Source organism: Necator americanus, chromosome V (assembly GCF_031761385.1).
Source record: "Necator americanus strain Aroian chromosome V, whole genome shotgun sequence".
Taxonomy (NCBI): domain Eukaryota; kingdom Metazoa; phylum Nematoda; class Chromadorea; order Rhabditida; family Ancylostomatidae; genus Necator; species Necator americanus.
Genome location: NC_087375.1, coordinates 7,801,581 through 7,826,904, shown reverse-complemented (window position 1 = coordinate 7,826,904; position 25,324 = coordinate 7,801,581). Strand labels below are relative to the sequence as shown.

The 25,324-nt window shown below is 40.7% G+C and overlaps 3 protein-coding genes across 3 annotated transcripts; all 3 read left to right on the top strand.

The window, feature by feature from the left end:
* Positions 1 to 5,045: 5,045 nt before the first annotated feature.
* Positions 5,046 to 6,629, top strand: RB195_013239 (uncharacterized protein; the record flags this gene model as incomplete). Its single annotated transcript, XM_064202957.1, has 2 exons — positions 5,046 to 5,095; positions 6,155 to 6,629. 2 exons carry the CDS (start codon positions 5,046 to 5,048, stop codon positions 6,627 to 6,629), a joined length of 525 nt encoding a protein of 174 aa, XP_064058838.1.
* A 4,486-nt stretch (positions 6,630 to 11,115) lies between these two features.
* RB195_013238 (uncharacterized protein) lies at positions 11,116 to 12,687 on the top strand (the record flags this gene model as incomplete). Its single annotated transcript, XM_064202956.1, has 1 exon — positions 11,116 to 12,687. The coding sequence occupies one exon, from the start codon at positions 11,116 to 11,118 to the stop codon at positions 12,685 to 12,687; it is 1,572 nt and encodes a 523-aa protein (XP_064058837.1).
* A 378-nt stretch (positions 12,688 to 13,065) lies between these two features.
* RB195_013237 (uncharacterized protein) lies at positions 13,066 to 13,512 on the top strand (the record flags this gene model as incomplete). The annotated part of the gene is made up of 1 exon (XM_064202955.1): positions 13,066 to 13,512. The coding sequence occupies one exon, from the start codon at positions 13,066 to 13,068 to the stop codon at positions 13,510 to 13,512; it is 447 nt and encodes a 148-aa protein (XP_064058836.1).
* Positions 13,513 to 25,324: the final 11,812 nt, after the last annotated feature.

Genomic DNA, 25,324 nt, shown 5'->3' with positions numbered 1-25,324 from the left:
TTTACGATAGATTAAAGTTAAGACTGTCGGAGTAGTGCTGAGATTTGCAAATACAATAATCTTTTCGTGATTAACAAACCTATTGATTATTGTTTTCTTTTTCTTCCAGTTTTTCGATGTTTGCCACCTGTACAAGACCTTGACAGTAAGGGGCGGAGATGCTCACCGACCAACATTGCTGTAGCATTAGTGCCACCAAGTTAATGTCCATCTCAGGGGAATTCTGGAATTCTCCTCGTCTAATCGTTGCACTAGTTTCTTTACTCCTACTGTGGGAAAACACCGCTGCTTAAAGAATGTGAACACGAGCGTCGCTGAGCGCTTTGGTTTTCTCATTGCTTTCATTTCTCAAGAAAGGAATTCTGTATCTACTTCACAAGTTAAATGACACAACTAGAAATCGAAGTTGGCTAGAGTGTAACTCACAGAATGCACACTCCTTGGTAGCCGCTGAAAGTAACAGCCCGGCACGAGATAATTTAATGCTAGATATTTGATGTGGTGTTGGTATCGTTTTTGTGTGCTCTGCACTGGACCTGATGGTGCTTTCCTGTTACTGAGTTATTGTTGATGCTTAGATCACGGTATCGATGCGGATATTGATACGAATACCGATATTAACTCTGCATACGTTTAGTAAATCATCAAATTATTTGAAGTTCCAGTTAAAGGCATCAGCCCACGAATCTGAGGTGGTACGGATTTCAGGTAGAGTATTCGTATACGGGATAGTAGATTATGGAGAGGAGGGTGGTTCTGTCCATTTCTTCCTAATTGCCGTAAAAAAACCGCCCGGAAGATTCGGCGCATGCACATGGCTGGCGCGCTCCAATCGAACTCCTTGTAGAAAATAGTGCGCCGCAACGCTAGAAGCCGTATCTTCCGGGCCGTTTTCTGCGGTAATCAGAAAGAAATGGATGGAACCTTTCTCCCAGTAATCTACTATCCCGTATACGAATACTCCACCGGAAATCCGTACTCCAGATTCGTGGGGTGATGCCTTTAAATGTATGTTCTGATAACGACATAGTGGGTGTAGAGCAGTCAGTAAAAGGTTCCGCTGTGACTGTACGATCGATCGATGATTTGAAACCGTCCTAATTTCAAACAAGTCTCTCATGGAGTCGACAAATTCGTATGGGACTTGTCTGGGACGGTGAAACTCTTCCTGAGAAAAATGTCGATGCATTACTCACTCAAACAAAGTTGCCTGGCTGTAGCAAAAATGGGAAAGATTTGGAAGTTTTGAATTGATAGAGTACTATTGCGAAAGAGTGATCTGAAATTAGGAAAATTCAAAAAAAAATTGTTGGAAAAGGAGAGAGACTACCAGATTGTAATGGATTGCAACGCATGAGTGTTAAAAAAAAGTACTGAAAATGGAACAGTTTGTCAAAGGTAGCGACAATGACAGTTAGAACGCAGGAGCAGCTCGAAAGAAAAATCTTTTCTTAAGAAGTACGAATGCAAAAAAGATGGCTGTGAATCGGATAAGTGGCAATTAAATATGAGTTTTTTTTTTCAATGGTCTATTTTATGTGATGTAAATTTTTGCACAAATGAAACACAAATGGGATGAGCTAAGGAAATCAAATAGATCGATTCTTCGTAGTTTGTACTTGTAATCCTGTTCTTATTCTTTGCCTTACATGTAGTTATGGTCTATGAATAGCTGAGAGCCAGGCTATTGTTCTGTGGAGGAGTTTTTTTTTTTTGGCTCCAGTATGATTTCAATAGGATCATCGACAGATCTCGGTCTTCTGAGCTGAGCTGTGCCGAGGCGAACGTCGAAACTCTTCCTTCCTACACAACTTCGGTTTTTTTTCACATAAAAGACAGATATAAATCTTGTATACAAATTGCTGGAATTCTATGGATTCACAGCCATTTCAAAAGAATAAGGATATGCAGGAGCAAAGAACGTGCATTTCTCAAGATATAAGATACTCTGAATTGTAGGGAACGCGGTGGCGGATCCCAGACGGATTGATTGATGCCATATATCCCTTATCATTATCTTTATCCCTTATCATTTGTAAGATAGCCTAACAGTTGTGTACAGGTTCAATTCCAATCACCTCCACAATATTTGATACATTTTCCAGTCAAACATTTATATCGTAGATATGTTGGAAGATTTTTTCTGGACAGATCAAACACTTCTGATCACATGGAAATTTCTCGAGCGCCAGGTCAAAAGTGACATCAATGATAATCACTGACTGGGGTATGCCTGTTGTGTTGTATCAGTCCTTCTTGTTTTCTTTTGTCGTTGGTTCATATTGTTGTTAAACTAGAATAGCTGTACTTAGCGCAATGCTTCTTCTGAACACATAATTTTTCGTCCAGATTCTCCTCGATTTGTTCACAAGTTGGTCGAGAGACTCTATTTAAACCCTCAAACTGCAATTCTCAGAGTTCCTCTCATCTTTAGGATTTTGTTTTTGACATATGTAGAGTTGATTCGTTGCTTCAGGGAATTCCGTATTTATTTTGGATGACTCGATAGATATGAAAAAGTTTTACAATGTTTTCGATTTAATCCAACCGCTGCAACAAGTGTCAAATAATGCCACCCTAGACAGAGCATATCGCGAAGGTGACGGTGTTGGAATCCCATCTCGGAAAGATAGAATTAGAGCAGTAGTTTATGAATATGAACGGGTACTCCGCCTCCGCAAATATTCCGAAAAAAGGCGTGAGAAGCAGCCTATGTTGCACCGGACCCCACTACGATGCAACTTATTACGTGACGAAATGCGGGTAACTTTGTCGTCAACTTGCGCCCGCAATCCAACTAATATAGCTCGAATAAGCAGCAGAAGCTGTTTCATCTGCACAATCGCGGGCACGTTGCTGATTGCAATCATTCTACTATGTACCCGTAATAAGTTGCATCGTTAGAGACACAGGTGCAATCAAGGCTTTTTCACACGCATTTTTTTCTGGATTATTAAGCGGAATTCCGCGTGATCATGCTCACAGTCGTGAACTAAACCATCGCCTCTATCTACTCGTGGAAAGGTCCCAGCACCGTCAATATCCTGATATACTGCCCTTAAATTTGTATAATTTGTATTAACAGTTCTAACACCTTTTAACATTCTCTAAAACTATCACATATAGATTAAATTGACTCTTTCGTGTCATTTTATCGGCTATAAAACAGTTTTCGTAGAGAATGTTTCTTTTTTCTTGGGGATTATAATTCTGGTGATGTTTTAACAGAATGGGACACTTTAAAATGAGAAATTTATGGTAATTCTGCTGCTTTTGCTTCTTATATTTTCCTTTGGTTTGCTTTGCTGAAAGTCAGTAGGTTTCTTCATACAATTTCTCACACATACAACTTTTTATAGCTATTCTGGGAATTTTAATTATTGCGTTATATGCTTCAAATGAAAAGCCACAGCAAAACCGTGCGACATCTCTGGATTGGTTTCTTTTTCAGTCATGTGAAAATATTGTTATTTCTCACGAAACAATTTCTTAACGAAATGGTTAGAATCAAGAAAAAATCCTAATGATGACAACCCACGCAACCTATCTGATTTGTTGTTGTTATGTTTGTTCAATTTTGTTGTTGTATTTGGCTGCTGAGCCCAACAAGCTCTTGAAAAATAACAAATAGAGAAAATCAAATAGATACTAAAAAAAAACAAAATTGAAATAATATTAGAAATTTGTGGAAGTAACAAAATTTGCGTTACAACTGATTCTAATGATCTGGGACTTTTCCATCCTTAAGATCATTATCACCTCTTTTACAAGAATGTACTATTTTTCCTTGAGGATATTTTACAGTTTTAAAAATTGTCAAAATGACTGAAAAAATTAAGTGGGAAGTAAATGTGTGCTAAATTTGTTGGGATGTTCCAATTCACATCTTAATTTGTTCATTTTACACCTTCATTTTCCTATTTCTCTTTAATTATGGTGAAAAAAAGAATTCAAAAGTGCATCTTTTTGTTACTCATTCTTTTCCTCATGCCCCGAAATTTCAAAAGCGCTCCCTTCTTCCACCAGAATGCTGGTGAGTCTTTCAGGAAATGCACTGGCGCGAATAAATCTTACAGCTTTTCGCCTGAGTTCATTTCTGCTGTTTAGTAAGAATTGCGTCACTAATCTACCTCGATTTACAAGAAAAAAACTCTTGGATTCCTGCATTTTCTCAGTGGATTGAACGATATTCTTCTCGGAAATATGTAAGATAAGACTAACTATAAGCCTTTTGAGGATTTAGATTTTAACAAATATATATTGTAAATATTCATGTTTTATGGCACACCTGCATGTGTTTTCAATAAATAAATAAGGTCAAATAAATAATAATTAAAAATAATTAAATAATAATTCATGATATATAATAACGAGCTTCGTGTGTGTGTGTGTGTGTGTGTGTGTGTGTGTGTGTGTGTGTGTGTGTGTGTGTGTGTGTGTGTGTGTGTGTGTGTGTGTGTGTGTGTGTGTGTGTGTGTGTGTGTGTGTGTGTGTGTGTGTGTGTGTGTGTGTGTGTGTGTGTGTGTGTGTGTGTGTGTGTGTGTGTGTGTGTGTGTGTGTGTGTGTGTGTGTGTGTGTGTGTGTGTGTGTGTGTGTGTGTGTGTGTGTGTGTGTGTGTGTGTGTGTGTGTGTGTGTGTGTGTGTGTGTGTGTGTGTGTGTGTGTGTGTGTGTGTGTGTGTGTGTGTGTGTGTGTGTGTGTGTGTGTGTGTGTGTGTGTGTGTGTGTGTGTGTGTGTGTGTGTGTGTGTGTGTGTGTGTGTGTGTGTGTGTGTGTGTGTGTGTGTGTGTGTGTGTGTGTGTGTGTGTGTGTGTGTGTGTGTGTGTGTGTGTGTGTGTGTGTGTGTGTGTGTGTGTGTGTGTGTGTGTGTGTGTGTGTCACGAAATTCGAAAAAGGGGGTGCGACGGGTCCGCCCGGCGTCGGATTGGTGCGCTGGGGTCAGATAGCTATAAAAAGGGTTGCGACGGGTCCAGCGGCGCCAGATACGTATAGGAGGGGGTGCGACGGGTCCACCGGCGCCAGATTGGTGCGCTGGCGCCAGATACCTATGGAAGAGGGTGCGACGGGTCCAACGGTGCCAGATACCTATAGAAGGGGGTGCGACGGGTCCACCGGCGCCAGATTGGTGCGCTGGCGCCAGATACCTATAGAAGAGGGTGCGACGGGTCCAACGGTGCCAGATTGCTATAATATGAGGTGCGACGGATCCACCGGCGTTGGTGGACCCGGTCATTGGAGCGCAATAAATTAGTGTGCATGACGCAAAAGGTAAATGGTTGCAGTCGTTTCATAGCCGTAACCACTTGGCGCTTTGCTCTTCACCTTTATGACTACTCCGTGTGCCTATTTCCTTCTTCTTTCGCCTCAAGTTTGCAGCATGCCGTTCTCAGAAAGTGGAAACACGCATGCAAATGGCTGCTTAAATAGTAGCAATATGTTTGTGTGATCTGACGTGGAACGTTATCTTTATCAGTAGGATAATGTCTTTCACGTCATTTAATGTTAAAACATCAACTATTGGGAGAAATCAGGAGGAATACCCATACTTCGAGTAATGCTTTCAAATTGTATCTATATTATTCTGGCATCGAAGGAGTGTTTGTAGCTGATGGTCGCATATTCTCCAAATGTAGAATTAACGCGTTTAGAAGGAAAACTCCGTAATCTTTCGCCTTAATTTATAATATAAAGAAGAGAAGGAAAGCGTTGTAAAAAAAAACACAAATCTAATTTTTCAGAAAACACCACTAGTATTAACTTTCATTGGTCAGTGAAAGAGAGCGAAGCTAAAATCACCGAAAGTCTGAAGTCCGGCGTTAACCGGACATTCAGACTGGTAAATAATAATTAAATAAAACAAGTCAATAAATAAGGTAGATAGCTAGTGTTATACGCTTTTTAGACCACTTTAGTTTTACATCCTATATTTTTCTCTTCATTGGTACTACTTAAAAAGAGGACGATTTCATCCGTACAATCGGATAAGTATCTTTTCTAAAATTTGTAACTTTATATGAACAACTCAGACGTATTTTTCATTTCCCATTAATGCTTTACTGAGTATTAGAAGAATTAGTAGGTATTTACCAATTGAAGCAGACGCAAGGGACATCAAGGGACAAAGTGAAGCAGGGTAGAGAATGGGAATTTGTACAGAACAAAGACACAGTTCCTAAAGAACGTCCGTTTCGAGGACGAAGGAATAGAACTTGAAGGTTTCCAAACCGTGGAAACGTTGTCATACGTATACCTCGGACGTCCTATGGACATGGGAAACAAATTGAAGGAAGAACTGAATAGAAGGGTGAGAGCAGCGTGGCCAGTATTCGCACCCGTCAGGGAAGCTACGGACCACCTGACGAACCAAGATCTTTGTGCCCATCTGTTCGACTCGACAGTTCTTCTAGCGCTCTGTTACGCAGCGAAGACGTGGGCGGACATCGCTGCCACGTCCAGGAAGCTATTCACCACCCACATAACCCTTGAGAAATGCCTTCTGAAGGTTAACTGGCGCACACAACACCTAGCCGGCCTACGCAGCTCCGGCTTAAGAGGAATGTCCCGTCTTCGCGACCCAGCGGAATATATATCGAAGGCAAAGCACAGATGGGCCGGTCACATTAGCCGCTAACGAGATGGGATGACGTCTCTGCAGCACGGAAAAACGAAGACCTGTGATGAGAAAACGAAGCGACTGGTATCAGTGCTGGATCCCCCGTAGTCATTAAAGATCATTAAGAGGGGCAATCTGAGTATCTAAATCAGTGTATCTTGCTTTTTAAATGTACATAGATGAAATAAAAGTGAATAAACTGCAAGAGCAAAGGCACTCGTGCTTTCTATTTTCAACATATTGAACCCTTATTTATAAATTCTTACCACAGTCAGACAGTTGCTATTTAGGAGAAAGTAAGAATCCTCAATTTCTAGTGCTCTTAAGGTTATTGGCCAAGGTAAGTTAAGGTCAGTGCTTAGTGCTCTTAGGGTATAGGAGGAGCCATGATAATTGATATCGAGGCGGGACCAGCTCCACTCGGTTTGCAGATATAAGTAGAGCCAGCGAGGGCCACACCTCCGTTGGTGACTCCGCCGCGCCTCTTTGAACGCGGCCGCCTACGCAATTGCACTAGGTTTCAGGTTCTGACAATATTCTTCGATCTGACAATATTTATGAAAACACACCAACGTACAACGGTTTCCAATCATCGTTCGGGATTTATCTACGCTGCAAAGCGAAACGGTTACTAGCTTGTTAACCACGTCCAAAGATTTAAATACGAAAATTGCGAGGATCTGTTAGATTTCGAGCTTCAAATTCCCCCAAACACTTGTGTTTTGCTCAATACTTTCATCTATGTGAAGACGTGATTTCCACGTATTCAATCGATTTTTTTTCCTCTTTCTAAAAATGAGGACGTCCTTCTACCTTTTACTGCTAGAACCACAATCACCACCTTGAATTCGCCTTATGTTCGAATTTTGATGTACTGATACTGTTCAATTCTTCTTGACATTAAACTAAAAAAAAATTGCCTAAATCAGTGTTCGCGTTGTTTTATGATGGACTGTTTCTGCTTTGTTCACGGTTTCTCACATCTCTTGCGTTTGAATTTGATTTCTGGCTCACTCCTATAATCGCACATTTTGGAATCATCTGTGATCAATAGATTTTGAATAGTAGGAAATCAATGGTGTCATTATAATGACCAATTTACTGATTTCATTCATTCAGGGATTTAGAAATAGGTTGAAAATAGTGCACCTTTATTAGGGAATAACAATGGCGTGAAACGAGATTGATGCATACGTAATCGGGTCCAAAAAAAAACGACAAGTGCAGTTGCGTAAGCGCTAGCAGAACTCTTCGCTGTATTTCCTGATGGTCCCACCTCGATCGCTTTCTCCACCTTTTGGATTCAAGCGTAGGCGTTTTCGTAACTACATCGTACTTCATGTCGTTTTGAGCCTACCATAGTAGTAAACATAGCTGGTTCCCTGACTAAATAAATTATTTCAATTAAAACGATACATATAGTAGGATCAAAACGACATGAAGCACGTACGCAATTGCGTACGCGGCTTCACTCGAGGCGCTTCGGTGGAGCGCGGCGGCTGGGAGCGTAGCGTGGACCACTCATCGCTGCAGTCTGCGACGGTCCCATCTCGGTTCCAACTGCTGCCTCCACAGCGCCGTTTCGAGCGCGTACGCAAATGCACCACGACTAGACTCGTGTCGTTTTGACGCGACTGTAGTGCTACAAACTGGTAGTTCCATCTATGTCTAACACTTCTTAGATAGGTTATGGATATGCTCACAGCAACTGGATTGGATTTTGTCCTCATTTCTTTTTGGATAAGAGAGAAACTACCTCTGAATATTGATTTTCAAAGAATTCGAGCAAGTGTGAATGAAAAAAAGCGATAGGGCTTATCGACGTTTTGAGATATATCGTTAGATTCCCACTTAGTAAATAATCCTTTTTAGTGTGCGGCTGTATGAAACTATTCGAACGAATTTCGTGTCAATATTCATTTGAGGAATTAGTTTTGCTAAGAGATAGAAGAAATCGCCTAGACAAGCATAAATTACGCTATTGACAATGAACTTGTTGATTGTTGACGTTGTTGTTGAGAGACACCATGATTGATTCAGGTTTACATGAAGACAAAGCCTTGTTTTGGCTTTTTGTTTCGTATTTTAATATTCCACATTAAATCTTAGGATTCTTTCTTTTGTGAGTAAAGTCGGCATGTCATTTCAATTTTCAAGTAGATTTTCATAGCAGCTTTAAAAAAAAACTCTAGTAGTCTTCGTTCCAGCCGAGCTTATTTACATCAGGACTTAAGAAGCATGTTCATTTCGTAATTATCGGTACTAAAATTTTATGGAATGACTTGACTTAAAGGCATCATCCCACGAATCTGAGGTGGTACGGATTTCAGGTGGAGTATACATTCGTATACGGGATTGGAGACTATGGAGAGGGGGGTGATTCCGTCCATTTCTTTCTAATTGCCGTGAAAAACGGCCCTGAAGATGCGGCGCGTGCACGAGGCTGGCGCGCTCCAGTCGAATCCCTTGTAGAAAATAGTGCGTCAGAACGCCCGAAGCCGTATCTTTCGGGCCGTTTTTTACGGCAATTAAGGAGAAATAGACGGAATCACCCCCTCTCTCCGTAGTCTCCCATCCCGTATACGAATACTCCACCTCTCCACCTAAAATCCGTACTACCTCAGATTCGTGGGGTGATGCCCTTAATCAATTTTTAGAAACAGAATTTAGGAAAATAAAGAAGCTTCTGGAAAACTTTTGCGTCGTATGGAACACTATTTTCGTGCAGTGCAATATCATTAATTTCTTTTCCAAGCGATATCATTTGTATCTCTCACATCTGGCATGCTGGAGACCTTGCACGATAATTTCTCACGTGATCGTCAATTCCGTGAGAAATTGTCGTGAAAGCTTCCTTTTTCTTTTTCTCTTTCCTATGAACAGTAATGGGAGACTTATTTTATTCTTTACCGGCTCCAATATTTATAAAGATTGCTGCATTGTGGGAATTTTCACTTGATTCCGTTATGTAATGAAGTGGTTTTAAACGGTTTGCTTGATTTTCTGTGATTATCTCTCTCATTTCCCATAAATTACTTTTTTTACGGCCTTTATAAACCATTCTTTGTGCAGTCTTCGTTCTTCGTGTGCCCATCAACGATATCTGGAATGGTCCAGATTTTCTTTTTGAGTTATTCGAACCTCTTGGTTTCCGTCGAGGTTTGATGTTCGGTCAGCTGCGGAAGTTCCTCTAAAGAACGAATTTTTTTTTTGTAATTTTTGAGTTCTATCTTGCGTCTCCACGGATCTCCCTCACTAGAGGGATCACAGCCGGTTAGTCGCGAGGCTACGTGGCGCGTCCCCGGGTGGCGGATAGGGGGCTAAACGCGGACCAAAAGCGACCTTGCGCTTGCCCAGAGACGCAGGTGGATTCAGGGGATGGACTCCCTGTTTCTGCTGAGCCAGGACTGACTCATGACATCCTAGTATCCCATGTCCCACAGAATTTAGGAAAATAAAGAAGCTTCTGGAAAACTTTTGCGTCGTATGGAACACTATTTTCGTGCAGTGCAATATCATTAATTTCTTTTCCAAGCGATATCATTTGTATCTCTCACATCTGGCATGCTGGAGACCTTGCACGATAATTTCTCACGTGATCGTCAATTCCGTGAGAAATTGTCGTGAAAGCTTCCTTTTTCTTTTTCTCTTTGCTATGAACAGTAATGGGAGACTTATTTTATTCTTTACCGGCTCCAATATTTATAAAGATTGCTGCATTGTGGGAATTTTCACTTGATTCCGTTATGTAATGAAGTGGTTTTAAACGGTTTGCTTGATTTTCTGTGATTATCTCTCTCATTTCCCATAAATTACTTTTTTTACGGCCTTTATAAACCATTCTTTGTGCAGTCTTCGTTCTTCGTGTGCCCATCAACGATATCTGGAATGGTCCAGATTTTCTTTTTGAGTTATTCGAACCTCTTGGTTTCCGTCGAGGTTTGATGTTCGGTCAGCTGCGGAAGTTCCTCTAAAGAACGATTTTTTTTTTTTTGTAATTTTTGAGTTCTATCTTGCGTCTCCACGGATCTCCCTCACTAGAGGGATCACAGCCGGTTAGTCGCGAGGCTACGTGGCGCGTCCCCGGGTGGCGGATAGGGGGCTAAACGCGGACCAAAAGCGACCTTGCGCTTGCCCAGAGACGCAGGTGGATTCAGGGGATGGACTCCCTGTTTCTGCTGAGCCAGGACTGACTCATGACATCCTAGTATCCCATGTCGGTCCGGCCAAAAGCCTGCAATCAAGTGACTGGGAGGTGCAAGGGAGGCGGTTTGGAGTCGCCTCCAACAAATAAGCTCCACATGTCCACACCGGGAGAACGAAAGTTCTCCCAGAAACTCATGGGACTAGAGGCTTGCAACCTGCCCATGGGTTTTAAAATTTTTAAGCAAAACACAGTAATAGAAAAGAGTCTCCTGATTCCGGAGGAAAGCCTGGTACGGTAGCGCCAGGTAGGACGGGGTTGCAGGAGTCATGTAGGCTACCAAAACGGAAAAGGACTAGGATGGCGATCTGTACTTATAACGCACGTACGCTTGCATCGGAAGCGGCCATCGAAGATCTGATGATGCAAGCCAAGAAGATCAAGTACGACGTCATCGGACTGACCGAGACGAGACGACGTCACCCTCTCAACGCCGTATATGAAACTGGAGAAGAACTGTTCTTAGGAACATGCGACAGTAGAGGTGTTGGTGGAGTTGGCGTCCTCGTCAACACGAGTATGGCAAAGAACATCGACTCTTTTGAACAACTTACGACCCGAATCGGACGTCTGCGGATGAGAAGATGTGGCCCAATCCCAGCTTTGACTATCTTCGTCGTTTACGCTCCAACATCAAGCTACGAAGAAGAAGAAGTCGAAGCTTTCTATATGGACCTGGAGAAGTTCTACCAAGAAGATCATGCCTTCTACAAGGTCATAGTTGGCGATTTCAACGCTAAGGTTGGCCCAAGAAGAACGCCGGAGGAACTTCACATCGGGACCCACGGCCTACAATGGAATGACCAGGGAGAGAGGCTCTCCGAGTTCATCATGACGACTAAGACCATCCATGGGAACTCGCAATTTCAGAAGCCCTCTTCTTTACGCTGGACGTGGGAGTCACCCGGTGGAGGGTACCGTAATGAAATAGACCACATCATCGTCAATAAAAGGTTCTGCCTGACGGACGTCGGTGTTGTACCAAAGTTCTATACGGGATCGGACCATCGCCTCCTCCGAGGAAGATTTTCCTTCACAAGGAGAGCAGAGAAAGCCGCCAAGTTCAGAGAGAGAAATCCCAGGACTACCATCAACTGGGATCTCTTCGCTACGCTAATCGGCTTTTGGGAAGATTCTGCAATGGACAACATCGACGAGGAATATGACCGGCTTGTCGAACACCTTCACGACTACGCAAAGAAGGCTGAGAGTTTTAAAACCACCAAGAGGCGTCTGTCTCTTGAAACTCTTGAGCTGATACGCCAGCGTGGAGCAGCACGAGCCGCAGGGAACCAAGAACTCACGTCCGAGCTCGCAAGGCTTTGCCGAGAGGCGATAAAGGAAGACCTTAAAGAGAGAAGAGCAGAAGTGCTGGCTGAAGCTGCAGAGGCGGGGAAAAGCATCCGCTATGCCCGTCGAGACTTCGCCAGTCGCAAGACGAGGATGAGTGCTCTCCGGAACCCAAAGGGAACAGCCATAGCATCGAGAAGGGGGATGGAGAAAATCATCTACGACTTCTACTCTGATCTCTTCGACAGCCATGTCCACTTGCCTCCTCACCATCTGAGGGAAGATGGACAAGTCATTCCAGAGGTTCTCCCGTCCGAAATACGACATGCTATCATGTCGCTAAGAAATCGTACAGCACCCGGTCCCGACAGAATAAGACCAGAACACCTGAAGAGCCTTCCGCCAGTACTCATCAACACCCTGGCGAGGCTCTTTACACGTTATCTGTCGGAATGCAAGGTTCCTAAACAGTGGAAGACCAGCAAGACCGTGTTGTTGTATAAAAAGGAGACCCACATGACATCGGCAACTATCGCCCAATCTGCCTACTGTCCGTCATCTACAAGCTCTTTACAAGAGTAATCCTTAATAGGATTGAAAAAGTCTTGGATGAAGGACAGCCATGTGAGCAAGCAGGGTTTCGAAAGGATTCAGCATGATTGACCACATTCACACTGTTTCGAAACTCATCAAGGTATCACGAGAGTATAAGATGCCGCTCTGTCTCACCTTCATCGACTTAAAGAAGGCCTTCGACTCTGTTGAGACGGAAGCGGTCTTGATGCCTTGGACAACCAAGGCGTCCCTACTCAATATATAAAGGTACTTCGAGAGTTGTACAGTAACTTCACGACCGGAATTTCGCCATTCTACAAGAACATCATCATTGACGTGAAGAGGGGGGTCCGACAGGGTGATACAATTTCACCCAAAATATTCACAGCCACCCTCGAGAACGCAATGCGAAAGTTGGAATGGGACGACATGGGAGTGAAGGTTGACGGTCGGCAGCTACACCATTTGCGCTTTGCTGATGACATCGTACTGGTAACACCTAGCATCAGCCAAGCGGAACGAATGCTGACCGAATTCGACGAAACATGTGGATGCATCGGTCTTCAGCTGAATCTACAAAAGACGATGTTCATGCGGAACGGATGGGTCTCGGCTCCATTCACGCTCAACGGAACGAACATATCCGAATGCACCAGCTACGTTTATCTGGGTCGGGAACTGAACATGATGAACGACCTGACCCCGAGCTGGGCGGAGGAGTCGAGCGGCTTGGGGAGCGTACAAGAGCATCGAGGATGTAGTGAAGAAGACCGAACACCCGGCTCCGTGCTCACCCCTTCACCACCCCCCTACTTCCTCCTTTCTCTTTTCTTTACCAAAGCAATTTTTTAAGAAGGAAGAAAAAAAGGGAGGGGCGTTAAAAAAGCAAAAAAGAAAATAGAGAGTAAGGATAATTTTTTTTAAAAGAAAGGGGAGGGGAGGGATAATTATTTCTTCCCAAACCAGAGAAAAAAAAGGAAGGGCGGCGCCGCGTTTGCCAAAAAAAAAAAAAAGGGGGGAACGGGGGGACGGGGTTTAAAAAAACCAGGAGGAAAAGGGGGGGGGGGAAGTTGATTCCCCCCAAAAAAAACCACAAAAAAAGAACACCCCCCAAAAAGAAAAATCTTTAAAAAAAAAAAAAAAAAAAAAAAAAAAAAAAAAAAATATCCCCCACAAAACGAAAAAAAAAAACAAACGGCTAACCAACCAAGGAAAAAAAAAAAAAAAAAAAAAAAAACACCACCCCCCAAAAAAAAAAAAACGGGATCAAGGTGATCAAGGTGATCTTGCGTCTAGACGTATCAATTAGACTCATCTAGTTGCTAATTCAAGCGTATGCCTCCTTCTACGAAAATACGGGTCCCTAAGGCAAAAGCATTCATTTAAAAGATTTTTTTCGCACAGAATTTTCATCTATGTTATTTACAACAACTTCCGAAAACAAGGTTTATGTTTTTTTCCTAAGATGATAACATTCCGGCACATCTCAATAAAAGCCTATTGAGTCAGTTATTACGTTACCGTAAGCCAGCTGCTCTTCCTAACGAATACGCTCATCTAAATGCCTATTGGCATCGGTTTTATTGTTTTCTTTCTCATTCCTTAATGAATTGCTGCAAATTTTTCAAATTTGTATTAGCAAAGATCCAGAAAGGAATGTAAAACTGAAATATAATTGAAAAAAAACTTTGAACTCAACTCGTAGAAGTAATTTCCTCCTGTAAACCTTGCTAAACCCACCGAAATGGCCTGAAAAAAAAACAGACTAGTGCTCTTAAAGACAGTAGAAATATTAATATTTTTAAAAATTGGGAACAATCATTGGAATAAGTGATAATTTTAGAAGAATTAACCAGAGAAAGAACTACATATACTTTCTACATTCTATATATTCTACTTTTGAAGACTAAGATCCTCGATAGGTGTTCAATGTGGTTTCGATATTTCGTTCTTCCAATTCTTCTGTGGATGTTTTGACACTTTCCTTTACTTCTACTTACTTCTGCGTCCCGGCTCTCCTTCAGCAGAGTTTTTCTTCGTTTTTTTTTGCGTTCCACTAGTAAGTATAATCATCCTTTTTCATTATTCTTGAAATATGGGAGGTTTGTATATCACTTGGTATCCTTATGTAACGAAAAAACGGTAAGCTGTTTTCATGCTTTTCATTTCCGTATTTTCTGTATTTCGGCAAAAAAAAAATCATCATTGGTAGTGTTTTTTTTCGCATTAGACTAATCTTTCAAAATTATCTATTCTGTGATAGAAAACCTTGAAATCATCTGTGTGAAAATTTTCCTATGCATTGAAATGCATTCATCCTTTGAATCCTGAGAAAACATGTGACCGAGGTAAAAGAATCTCCTGTCATGATCACTTAAAGGCACCACCCCACGAATCTGAGGTGGTACGGATTTCAGCTGGAGTATTCGTATACGGGATCGTAGATTATGGAGAGGTGGATGATTCCGTCCATTTCTTCCTAATTGCCGTAAAAAAACGGCCCAGAAGATACGGCGTGTGCACACGGCTGGCGCGCTCCAATCGAACTCGTAGAAAATACCGCGCCGGAACTCTCGAAGCTGTATCTTCTGGGCCGTTTTTTTTTTTACGGGAATTAGGGAGAAATGGACGGAATCACCCCACCTCTCCATAATCTACTATGCCTTATACGAATACTGCACCTGAAATCCGTACCACCTCAGATTCGTGGAGTGATGTCTTTAAGGGACGATTAGTGGAGTGAGCTTCATTTTGTTTTCCAAACGGGAATTATGGGAATTTGGGTACTTTATAACAATCATTTATTGCTTTGACACCTGCTTTTTTCTAGAACGGATTAACTGTACTGATGTCTCTTAAAACTGTTTTTTTTTCTTCCTGCGTTTCTTCCCATTTTCTGGTTGTTTTGCTAATTGCTCAACATGCTAATGAGCCATGTATGTGCCTATAGTTCTTCAGCTCTTTCATAGATTGCGGTCCTGGTCGGTGTTTGAAAGTTTGGGAAAAGGTAACGTTCATTGGTGAGTTATGCATGGAATTAAAGCCACTTACATTCGTAAATGAATTTATCCTGGATAAAACTGGTAATATCCGTAGATTAATCCATCCATTCTGTTAAATTGAGTCTTCTTAACCGTTTTGTTTCTCATACATTTCCCTAGGTGGGAGCAAAGAAAGCTTCTTTACTAGCGCTCTCGTTCTTCGACGTGGATTTCGTTCTTATATTGACTTCAAAACGTCGTAATCGAAGTATAAACGGCAATCTCTTCTCACCCCCTTGGTTTATCTTTTATGCTCACATCTCCAGAATAGAATTTCACAAACCAATTTCCAATCACCGATCGATTATCACTTCTTCACCATACATACTGGATATTTTTTGATCCGTGTCCGCAGCACTATTACCTTAATTCCCAAAGCATCACATGGCGTTAGCGTATTTTTTTTATTTTGCATTTCCATGGTAAACAAAAAAAAAACTTAACGTGCCGAACACTGAACCGCTGTCTAAAGGCTAACCGAAGTTTTGCCTGCGTAGCGATAGCAGAATCTCTTGCATGGGTAATCCATTGTATACATAAACAACAACAACAACAGATACGATGTACCTGGCCGGAAGTTGTTTATGATTCAATCTAATACTCCGTAACATCCCGTTTCACTTCCTTGTGGTGTCCGCGTATCAATCCGCGATGACGCGAAACCCACCTCATCCTTTCCACAGCTCTCTAGCGCGAAGCTTTTCTGCGGATACTTCAGACAAACATGATGTCGATGGATTCTATCTATTAATATCCTCGTCATCTGACAGTATGGTAGATCGGCTCCTGCGCAAAGTTCTTCATTATGGGATACCTTTCCTAAAAATTTACAGGGCAACCATTTAGGCAACATCGTTGAGCTCCATCCTTACTTTAAAAAACGCCGCGTCTTTGAGTCGCATACGTAAGGACGACTAACACTAATAAGTTCACATCCTTACTTTGTTGGTCATACAGATCGAGCAAGGTCAGCCGGAGATTCGAATGCCAAAATGATCTTAGCGAAACTTTGATCCATATCCTTTTCATAGCTCCTGTTTTTCACAAAGCACAGTTGACAAGACTCATCCAGGAATTCGTTATCCGCCTATCTGATTGGAACTTCAAGTGTTGAGGAAGCTTGTATCTGTTTCTATATATGTATATAAATTTCTACATATATATATTTCTTTATTTCTGTATATATAAATTATATGTTTTTATTATTATACAATCCTAATCCATAGGCGTAGCCATTTTCCATACAAGGTTACGACTTTGTTAAGCGAAGGAGACCGACCAGCGTACGTCCTAATGGTGTTAGGACGATATCGATCCTACGCAAATTCTGTTAAGAATTTTTTGCTTGACGGAGCTAAGAAATGTTTGTTCCATTCGCCGATTGACCACCCAACATCTTGTCGTCTCACTGGCTACTCTAGTGATATAGGCTCAGCTTCACCAATAGTAATTTTGGAATAATAAATGAATAAATAACTATATATTTTATGGAGCGGCTGTAGTGTAGCGGTTAGAAGTTCCGCTTCCTGCACGATCGATCAGGGGTTCGAACCCGCCCTAGTGCTCACCAAGTTTTTCATCCCTCCGAAGTCGATAAGTTGGTACCAGACTTGTGTGGGAGGATAAAAACGCTGACTTGACACATCGGCTAGCCACCGCAAGTCATTGTATGGGCCAGTTACATGTTAGTAAACTTCAAACGATCCTGAATTGAAGTGAACGTGTGGGCGCATCCCAAGCGGAGTTGATTAACGCCAGAAACTTTATCCTTATCCTTTATATACATATTGATCGACTAAATCACGACGAAACGTTGGTTGTAATTGCGCAACTGACCACTTGTTCATCGGGATTGGTGATCAAATTCTTTTCCCGAGTTTTTTTTTTAACTTCGAGAAATTTCTTCATTATTTCCTGTGTATTCTAAGAAGAAATTGAAGAGAAATTAAATACAACATGTGAATCCCCATCCACTGATGCTATGCTTCGGCAATATAGTTTCCCATCATAAAAGACAAGAAATGAAGTGCATAGTGCGTTAATCAATCCGCTAGGGATGCGCAATCACGTTCACTTCAATTCAGAATCGTTTGGGGTTTACGAACGTGTAATTGGCCTATACAATGACTTGCGGGGGCTAGCCGATGTGTCAAGTCAGTGTTTTTATCCTCCCAGACAAGTCTGGTACCAATTCATCGACCCCGAAGGGATGAAAGGCTTGGTGAGCACTACGGCGGATTCGAACCTCCGATCGATCGTGCAGGCAGCTGAACCTCTTACCGACTGCGCTATCCCGCCTCTTTCTAGGACAATGCAACTAACACAATAATTTCGTTCTGCGTCAATTCATATCCGTGCGTAACGTGCAGTCCGAAATACATGTACTCTTCGATTGGTACATAGCTTTATATTTAAAAGAGGAGTATGCAAAACGAGAAAAAAAACATTGAAAACGAAAAAACGTTCTAAATTCTTTCGTTAATTAGTTTCTAAGAGTTTTTTTTTAACTTCGAGAAATTTCTTCATTATTTCCTGTGTATTCTAAAAAGTAGCAATGTACCAACACCAATAAATACTAGGTTATGCGGCTATACACACACACAACGCCTAACAATACGAGCTCTATCAACAACAAATAATAATCCTTATGTCAACAATATTCTTTCTTTACGTGGATTTGTTTCTTTTGGACCTCTTGCGCTACTGTTCTCCTAGGGTCGTCGACTGCTAAAAACTCGATGAAATTTGCCCAAAATCATTGGATTTCTAAGAATGTTGTTTGACCCCTTAAGAGAATCCTTAAAAGCAGGCAAAATTAGATTTTGAAATCACAAATCGGAAAGAAATGAGCGGTCAATTTCGAATACATTTCCAAAATTTAATTTTGACAAATATATGGCCTGAGAACCGTTCTTGATTACATTTACACCTTTGCAGTACTGCCCTTTTTTATGCTCAGCGGATACTTCCTCGTGGAAAGAGAAGGCGTTCGCGATCGTTTCTTAAAATTGGACATGTTTAAACTTCGGAAATGTTTAGCATACTCGTAATCAGGAGGACATTTAGAACATCTTGGGAGAATGTAGATGGGGAGGGGGGGGGGGGGTGTTTTCCAACCCCTTTTTTTTGAAATTTTTTTTCCCGAGTTTAGATCCTCTAAGGTAATCTTGAGGTTTTAGCGCCCCATATTTGTGGATTTATTGCAGAAAAAACTTAGGTTCGGTACTAAATTTTACTCCATTTTGGTTCTCCAAACTCTTTGTTCTCGAAAATAGTTCAAATTGTACATAGATTTGTATATTTCGGAAAGTGTTTGGTTTTTTTTCTTGGGATGTCATGTCTCTCACCATCGTTGTTGTTCTTGGATCCCCTTTGTCAGCCACAAACGTCAAAGGGAAACCCCATAAAAAGCATAGTTACTCCAATATTTTTGTCTATCTCGTTTTCTTCTATGATTTAATTTGATTAATTTTAATTTTTTTCAAAACTTTTTCCTATGATTCTATGATTTCTTTTCTATGACTCCATGATTTTCAAAAACTAGGATCTATTTTTATTTTTGGCAAATTTGTTCGTTTTTTTTTCTTCGTATTTATGAACAAGCGAAACTCATTGGAACTCTGAAATGGAGCGTGAGCATTTTTTTTTTGATGCCATATTCGGATACCTCTCGATGTTTTTTTTTTTTGATGTCCCTCCTTTATCCGTTTAAGAGCTTCTTACCGGGGCAACATAACATATTTCATTCACGAAACTCCCTTTTCGTCTTCATATACAAATATTTTCTTTTGGTTTGGATAAATACAAACGTTTGTTTGGTTGGATGTATGGGAATTCCATGTTCTCACGAATATGGTTTACTTTATTTACCAGCGAGTAGTTTGTTTGTTTTTTGTACATTTACATCTGTGTCCATTGTCTTTTTAAGATCATTCCCTCATTAAAAATTGACCAACTATCTTTTTAATGTTGAAACCTAAGTATTTCAGTGAGAATTGTCGTTGTTCTAAAAAAAATAATGTGAAGATATGTAGGCGATGTTTTCTCGCTATTTTGATTCGTTCGAAGTTCCCAATTAAAGGATTTTGTAAGAGCCACGAACTTGTTAATGAGTAGCATGGCGGTGCTCATTTAATAGGACAAGTTCTGAACTTTTCTAGTTTTCTTTTCTGAATTTTCTTTTCTTTTTTTTTCTAAAGTTTCTACCTGAAGAATCATGAAAGACCCATTAACTGGTCTATGCAAAAAAGGTGCTCATTTAGTAGGACGATGTTCTGGCCATTATGTTGTTTTCGAAAAGTACAGAATTATTTTAGTACCTCAAAAAATACTGAAAAGGGAACACTAGAGCGTTTTTCTTCCTTTTTTATACAGCGATATCATTTTTTTTTTGAGGAAACCACGTTAAGAGAAACAGAAGTAATTTTTACGTCCTTGTAAGCAAAGAATGAACTCGACTCAGGTGAGATCGAAATCGGACATGAAAGCCTTGGACAACTAAAGCATCCCTATCCTAAAGAAAAATACCAAGAGATTTTTTCAGTTTCTTTTGTACGCGGGTATCCTTTTTTGAACAAATCACTTCAAGCAGACACAACTGCAACTTTTATTTATTTGTAACCTTTAATTTCCTTGTTTCCAGCGAAGTCCAAGAGTTTCAAAATTCGTGATTGTTTTGCCCCCTCTCACTTCTCCGAGGAAACCCCTAAGTCTCAGTTTTGTCGAATTAAAGAGAGAATTCTACAAAGTTGAGATGGAAGCGGCGGTGGCAACCCTGGACAACTAAGGCATTTCCACTTGGTGGATAAAACCACTTTTTCTACTAATCTAATTGAATAAAAATCTCTGCTTACTTAGTTAGATAAAAATTTTACAATTAGAATTCCGTCATTCTGGAAAATGGCAGACACGGCGTGAAGAGGAGGATCCGACAAAGTTACACCATTTCTCCTAGAATAGTTAACTACAGGGGCAGGTGTAGCGTAGTCGGTTAGAGGTCCGCTGTAGCCGCACGGTCGATGGTTCGAAAGTTTTCTTAGTGCAAACCACGGTTTCCATCCCTTCTGGGTACCGATAAATTGGTACCAGACTTGTCGGGGAGGATGAAAACCCTGACTTGATCATCGGCTGGCCTCCGCAAGTCATTGTAGAGGCCAACACGCGTTCCAGAACCCCAGCGATTACGAATTGCCGTAAAAAAACGCGTTGGCGCATCCCAAGTGGATTGACTTTGACAACGGTGACTTTATATTTACTTTTAGTTAGTTCCATAATTATCATTACAAAGCAAAAATTGGAATTGGATGGGTATGGGTATCAAGGTTACTTAAATGCATCACCCCACAAATCTGAGGTGGCACGGATTTCAGACGAAGTATTCGTATACGGGATCGTAGATTATGTAGAGAGGGGTGATCCCGTCCATTTCTTCTTAGTTGCCGTAAAAAACGGCCCAGACGATACGGCTTCGAGCGATACGGCGCGCTATTTTCTACAACGAGTTCGATTGGAGCGCGCCAGCCTTGTGCACGCGCCGCATCTTCTGGACCGTTTTTTTACGGCAATTAGGAAGAAATGGACGGAATCACCCCCCTCTCCATAATCTACTAACCCTGTATACGAATACTCCACCTGAAATCCGTACCACCTCAGATTCGTGGGGTGATTCGTGGGGCCCATAACAAGGTGACCAGTACAGTCGCAGGGCATCCTGCATCCTACTTATCTTGTGTTCTACATTCTAGACTTATCAAATTTCTTCAAAAAATCTTCTAAAGAGTGCCGTACAGGTTTTTTTATGTCCACCAAAAAAGTGAAAGAAAAAGCTTTACACGTGACAGCGACAAATGCGAATATTACTGGCGCTCACTCGAACAAATCAAAGATAATCGGGAGGGCAGGTGAAACTCAAGTAACTACCTAGTGCTTCAGTTGAAGCTACGCTAAAAAAAAATTCTCTCATTTGCACAGGTAGATCTCTTCCGCATTTCAGATTTGAAAAAAGAAATATTCAGAATCTTGTTTATTTTTCGTTTTTCATCTATTTTACTTGTATCAGGGGATGTTTTCCCGTCCACATGAATGAGCAGAATACGTAATTAGAAATTACACGACTTCAATCAGTCATAACTAAAATCGTGTCGAAAGCAGGCGCTGTCTTCCTGAAACTGATAGGTGCAGCACGTCGTCCACATCTTTTCGAATAACTATAGCTCAGTCCGTTGTTAATGAAAGGTGTAAAGGCATGAATATTTTATTTTAGTTTGACTCGCTTGACTCTTTAGTTAAAATTATTTAGTTTTTATAGTTTTTATATTTTATATCCACATAAAATATATTTGTAAATAATAATAATACATAGATTTTCATATAAATATATATTTTATGTTTTATATAAATAAGTTATATTTTTTAAATATTTTTCTGGACACTGTCGTAATTGCATACTTTTAATGCAAAACAGGTACTGACGTCTTTTTTAAGTTACACAAATTTAACTCTCCAGAAAATTAGGTTTTCCGTCTCGGTTTTTTTTTTCTCTACGCTCTATTTTGTTCATAAAAGAAGAAATAAGTATGATAAATGTGTAGTGACCTCCCCAAATCACTCTCTTGTCCACATGTTTGCGACTAAGTACAGTAGAGGATAGTTAAACAATGAATACGAATAAATAAACAATAAACATGCAATTTTCTTCCTCGACATCATTATATAAGAAACGGTACGGTTGGAGTCAAGATGGGACCGTAGTGAATTGCAGCGAGGAATGATGTCAACAAACGTCCTACGCTAGATTCAACGCTCGCGCAGCTTACGCAACCGCACCGCGCTTCATGTCGTTTTGGCTCTACTATACGGTGGATCATACGTATTGCGCACATCCAGGCACTCCTCTTCACCTCTTCCTTAGCTTCATAAGTCCAAATAGTTGTGTGTGTGTGTTATATGGTTCAATTTTCGATTGATTGATTGGTTTTTGACTTGAATCCAATTTTTAATTTTGTATCAATGAAGCTTGCATGTTTTTTTTCTTCTTCTTGAATTTGTCATAATTTCGTCGTGTTTATCTTCGCTCTTTCTTCTTTGTTTCTCGCATAACATCAGGTTCTTCTACTGTTTACTTGGTATTGTTTCGTGTTCTGTAATTATCCAATGTTTACTCAGTACTATGTAGTGTCTGGGGCGAATTCCTAGAATCTTGTTCTTTCTTTTTTGCCTGAATGCGAATAACAGACACAGAATATCAGACAGAATTTTAATTTTCAAATTTCCATAATCTTGTTTTTTTTTCTTCCTGATGATTGAGTAAGGAATCATACTTTCACTGTAGGGTTTCAAGTATGTGTGAAGCTTTTTTTGTTGGATGTTTTCACTTTTTCTAATATGCTCGTCAGATTTACTTCTTAGTAATTACTTAACTATGTTAATTCGGGAATGAATCGCTTAAGTAAAATTTTACAATTTTACTAATTTAATTTTTTTATATGCTTAAAAAGCGACTGGAAACAACGTCAATGAGCGTTTTTGCTATCAAAACCTAAGGAAAGAATGTGGTATTTCGCCATTTTGTCCGCTGCGGATCCAACGAATCCAACCGAGACTCTCATTTTTTGTTTGATGTACCATTGTCTGCTTTGGATGAGTGAAAATCACACATCCTTAGCGTCATCATCGTGAATGTTGAATTTAATCAGAGCTTTCTTAAGCAGTATATTCTAGAAAGAAAGGAACCGTTCAGATTTTCTTAGATGTTTATATTTGCACTTTTTTTTGCATTTATTTCCTTCCGATGAGATTCATTAAGAATTCAATTTAACCGGAAGAATATATGGATAGAACTGCCTTATTTTTCTTTTTAAACCTCTGCAACAATATTGAGGTAATTAGAAAGGGTCTATCCTTCTGGAAGAATTAATTGACGCGTCACGGTAAAAGTCTTGGCTTAGGTGAACCATAGGTAAGCTCTAGGGTGAATCGAACCATCAAGTGTACAGATTCTATGGAAACTCACCTGGAAAACTTGGAAAAAGTGCAGAACTTCAGTCAAGGAAACGGTAATGGATCCGATAGAAATATCAAAAGTTTGGAGCGGGACAGTGCAGACTTCATTGCGCCACTTATCTCAGAGTTAAAGGCATCACCCCACCAATCTAGGGTGGTAGGGGTTTCAGGTGGAGAGTTCCTATACGGGGTCGTAGATTATGGAGAGGGGCGTGATTCCGTTCAATTCTTCCTAATTGCCGTAAAAAACAGCCCGGAAGATGAAGCGCGTGCACAAGGCTGGCGCGCTCCAATAGAACTCGCTGTAGAAAATAGCGCCCCGGTACGCTCGAAGTCGCATCTCATCAGCATAACCCACCTGAAACCCGCACCACCTGAGCTGTGTGGGCTAATGCCTTTAATGTACTGCTCTGCACTGCAAACGTATAGCATTAATGTAGCTATCCGCTCAGAAATATCCACGTACTTTCTCCGAGGATGGGTGTGTGTGGCGCAACCGGTAAGCGGTCGATAGTTCGAAATGGCAGTAATGCTAACCAATGGTAAAATGTGGTTGGGTGGGAGGTGGACACTTAGTAGCGCTCTTATTCCTGCTACTAAAACAAAAAGTAAAATAAAGCGTCCAGAAATGAGGGTGCCACTAAGTGTTCCCCCTCCCCCCTCAAGAAAAAGCAACTGTTTTATCCCTCTGGGGTCGATAATTTGATATAGTCGGCCCCGAACGACATGAAGTTCGGTGGAGCTGCGTAAGCGCTGCCGCTTACGCAAGTGCACCGTGCTTCATGTCGTTCTGACCCGACCAGACCAGAATTGTCTGGGAGAGTGGTTTAAAACAGAAGGAGAACATTTCGCTACTTTCCTTTGAGTATTTCTAAAAATATTGAAATTATTTTCAGTGAGTTCCAGAACAACAACAATTTTTGAAACAACCACGAATTTCTCTCTTTAATTTCGACAAAACTGAGCCTAAAGGGTATCCTCGGAGAAGTGAGAGGAGGCGAAACAACCACGAATTTTGAAACTCTTAGACTTCACCGGTAATAAAGAAATAAAATTTTACAAGGAAATAAAAGTTGCAGTTGTGTTACTTAAAGTGGTTTGTTCAAAAAAGGATACAAAAGAAAAAGTACAAAAGAAACAAAAAAAAACTTTTTAGTATTTTCTTTAGGATGCTTTAGTTGTCCAAGGCTTTCATGTACGATTTCAGTCTTACCTGAGTTGAGTTCATTCTTTGAATCGAAAGTGAAGAATACGATGCATACAGTCATCTCCTACTCTCGTAAAACTTGGGTGAGCTTTAAAACTCTCGTAATACAGTGCTTACAAGGAGGTAAAAGTTATTTCTGTTCTTCTCAACGTGGTTTCCTCAAAAAAAAAATGATATCACTGTATAACAGAGACAGAAAAACGCTCTAGTATTTCTTTTTGAGTATTTCTTGAGGTATTAAAATAATTCTGTACGTTTCGAAAACAATACAATGTCCAGAACATCGCCCTACTAAATGAGCACCTTTTTTGCATAAACTATTTAAGGGGTCTTTCATGATTCTTCAAGTAGAAACTTTAGAGAAAAAAAAAGAAAAGAAAATTCAGAAAAGAAAACTAGAAAAGTTCAGAACTTG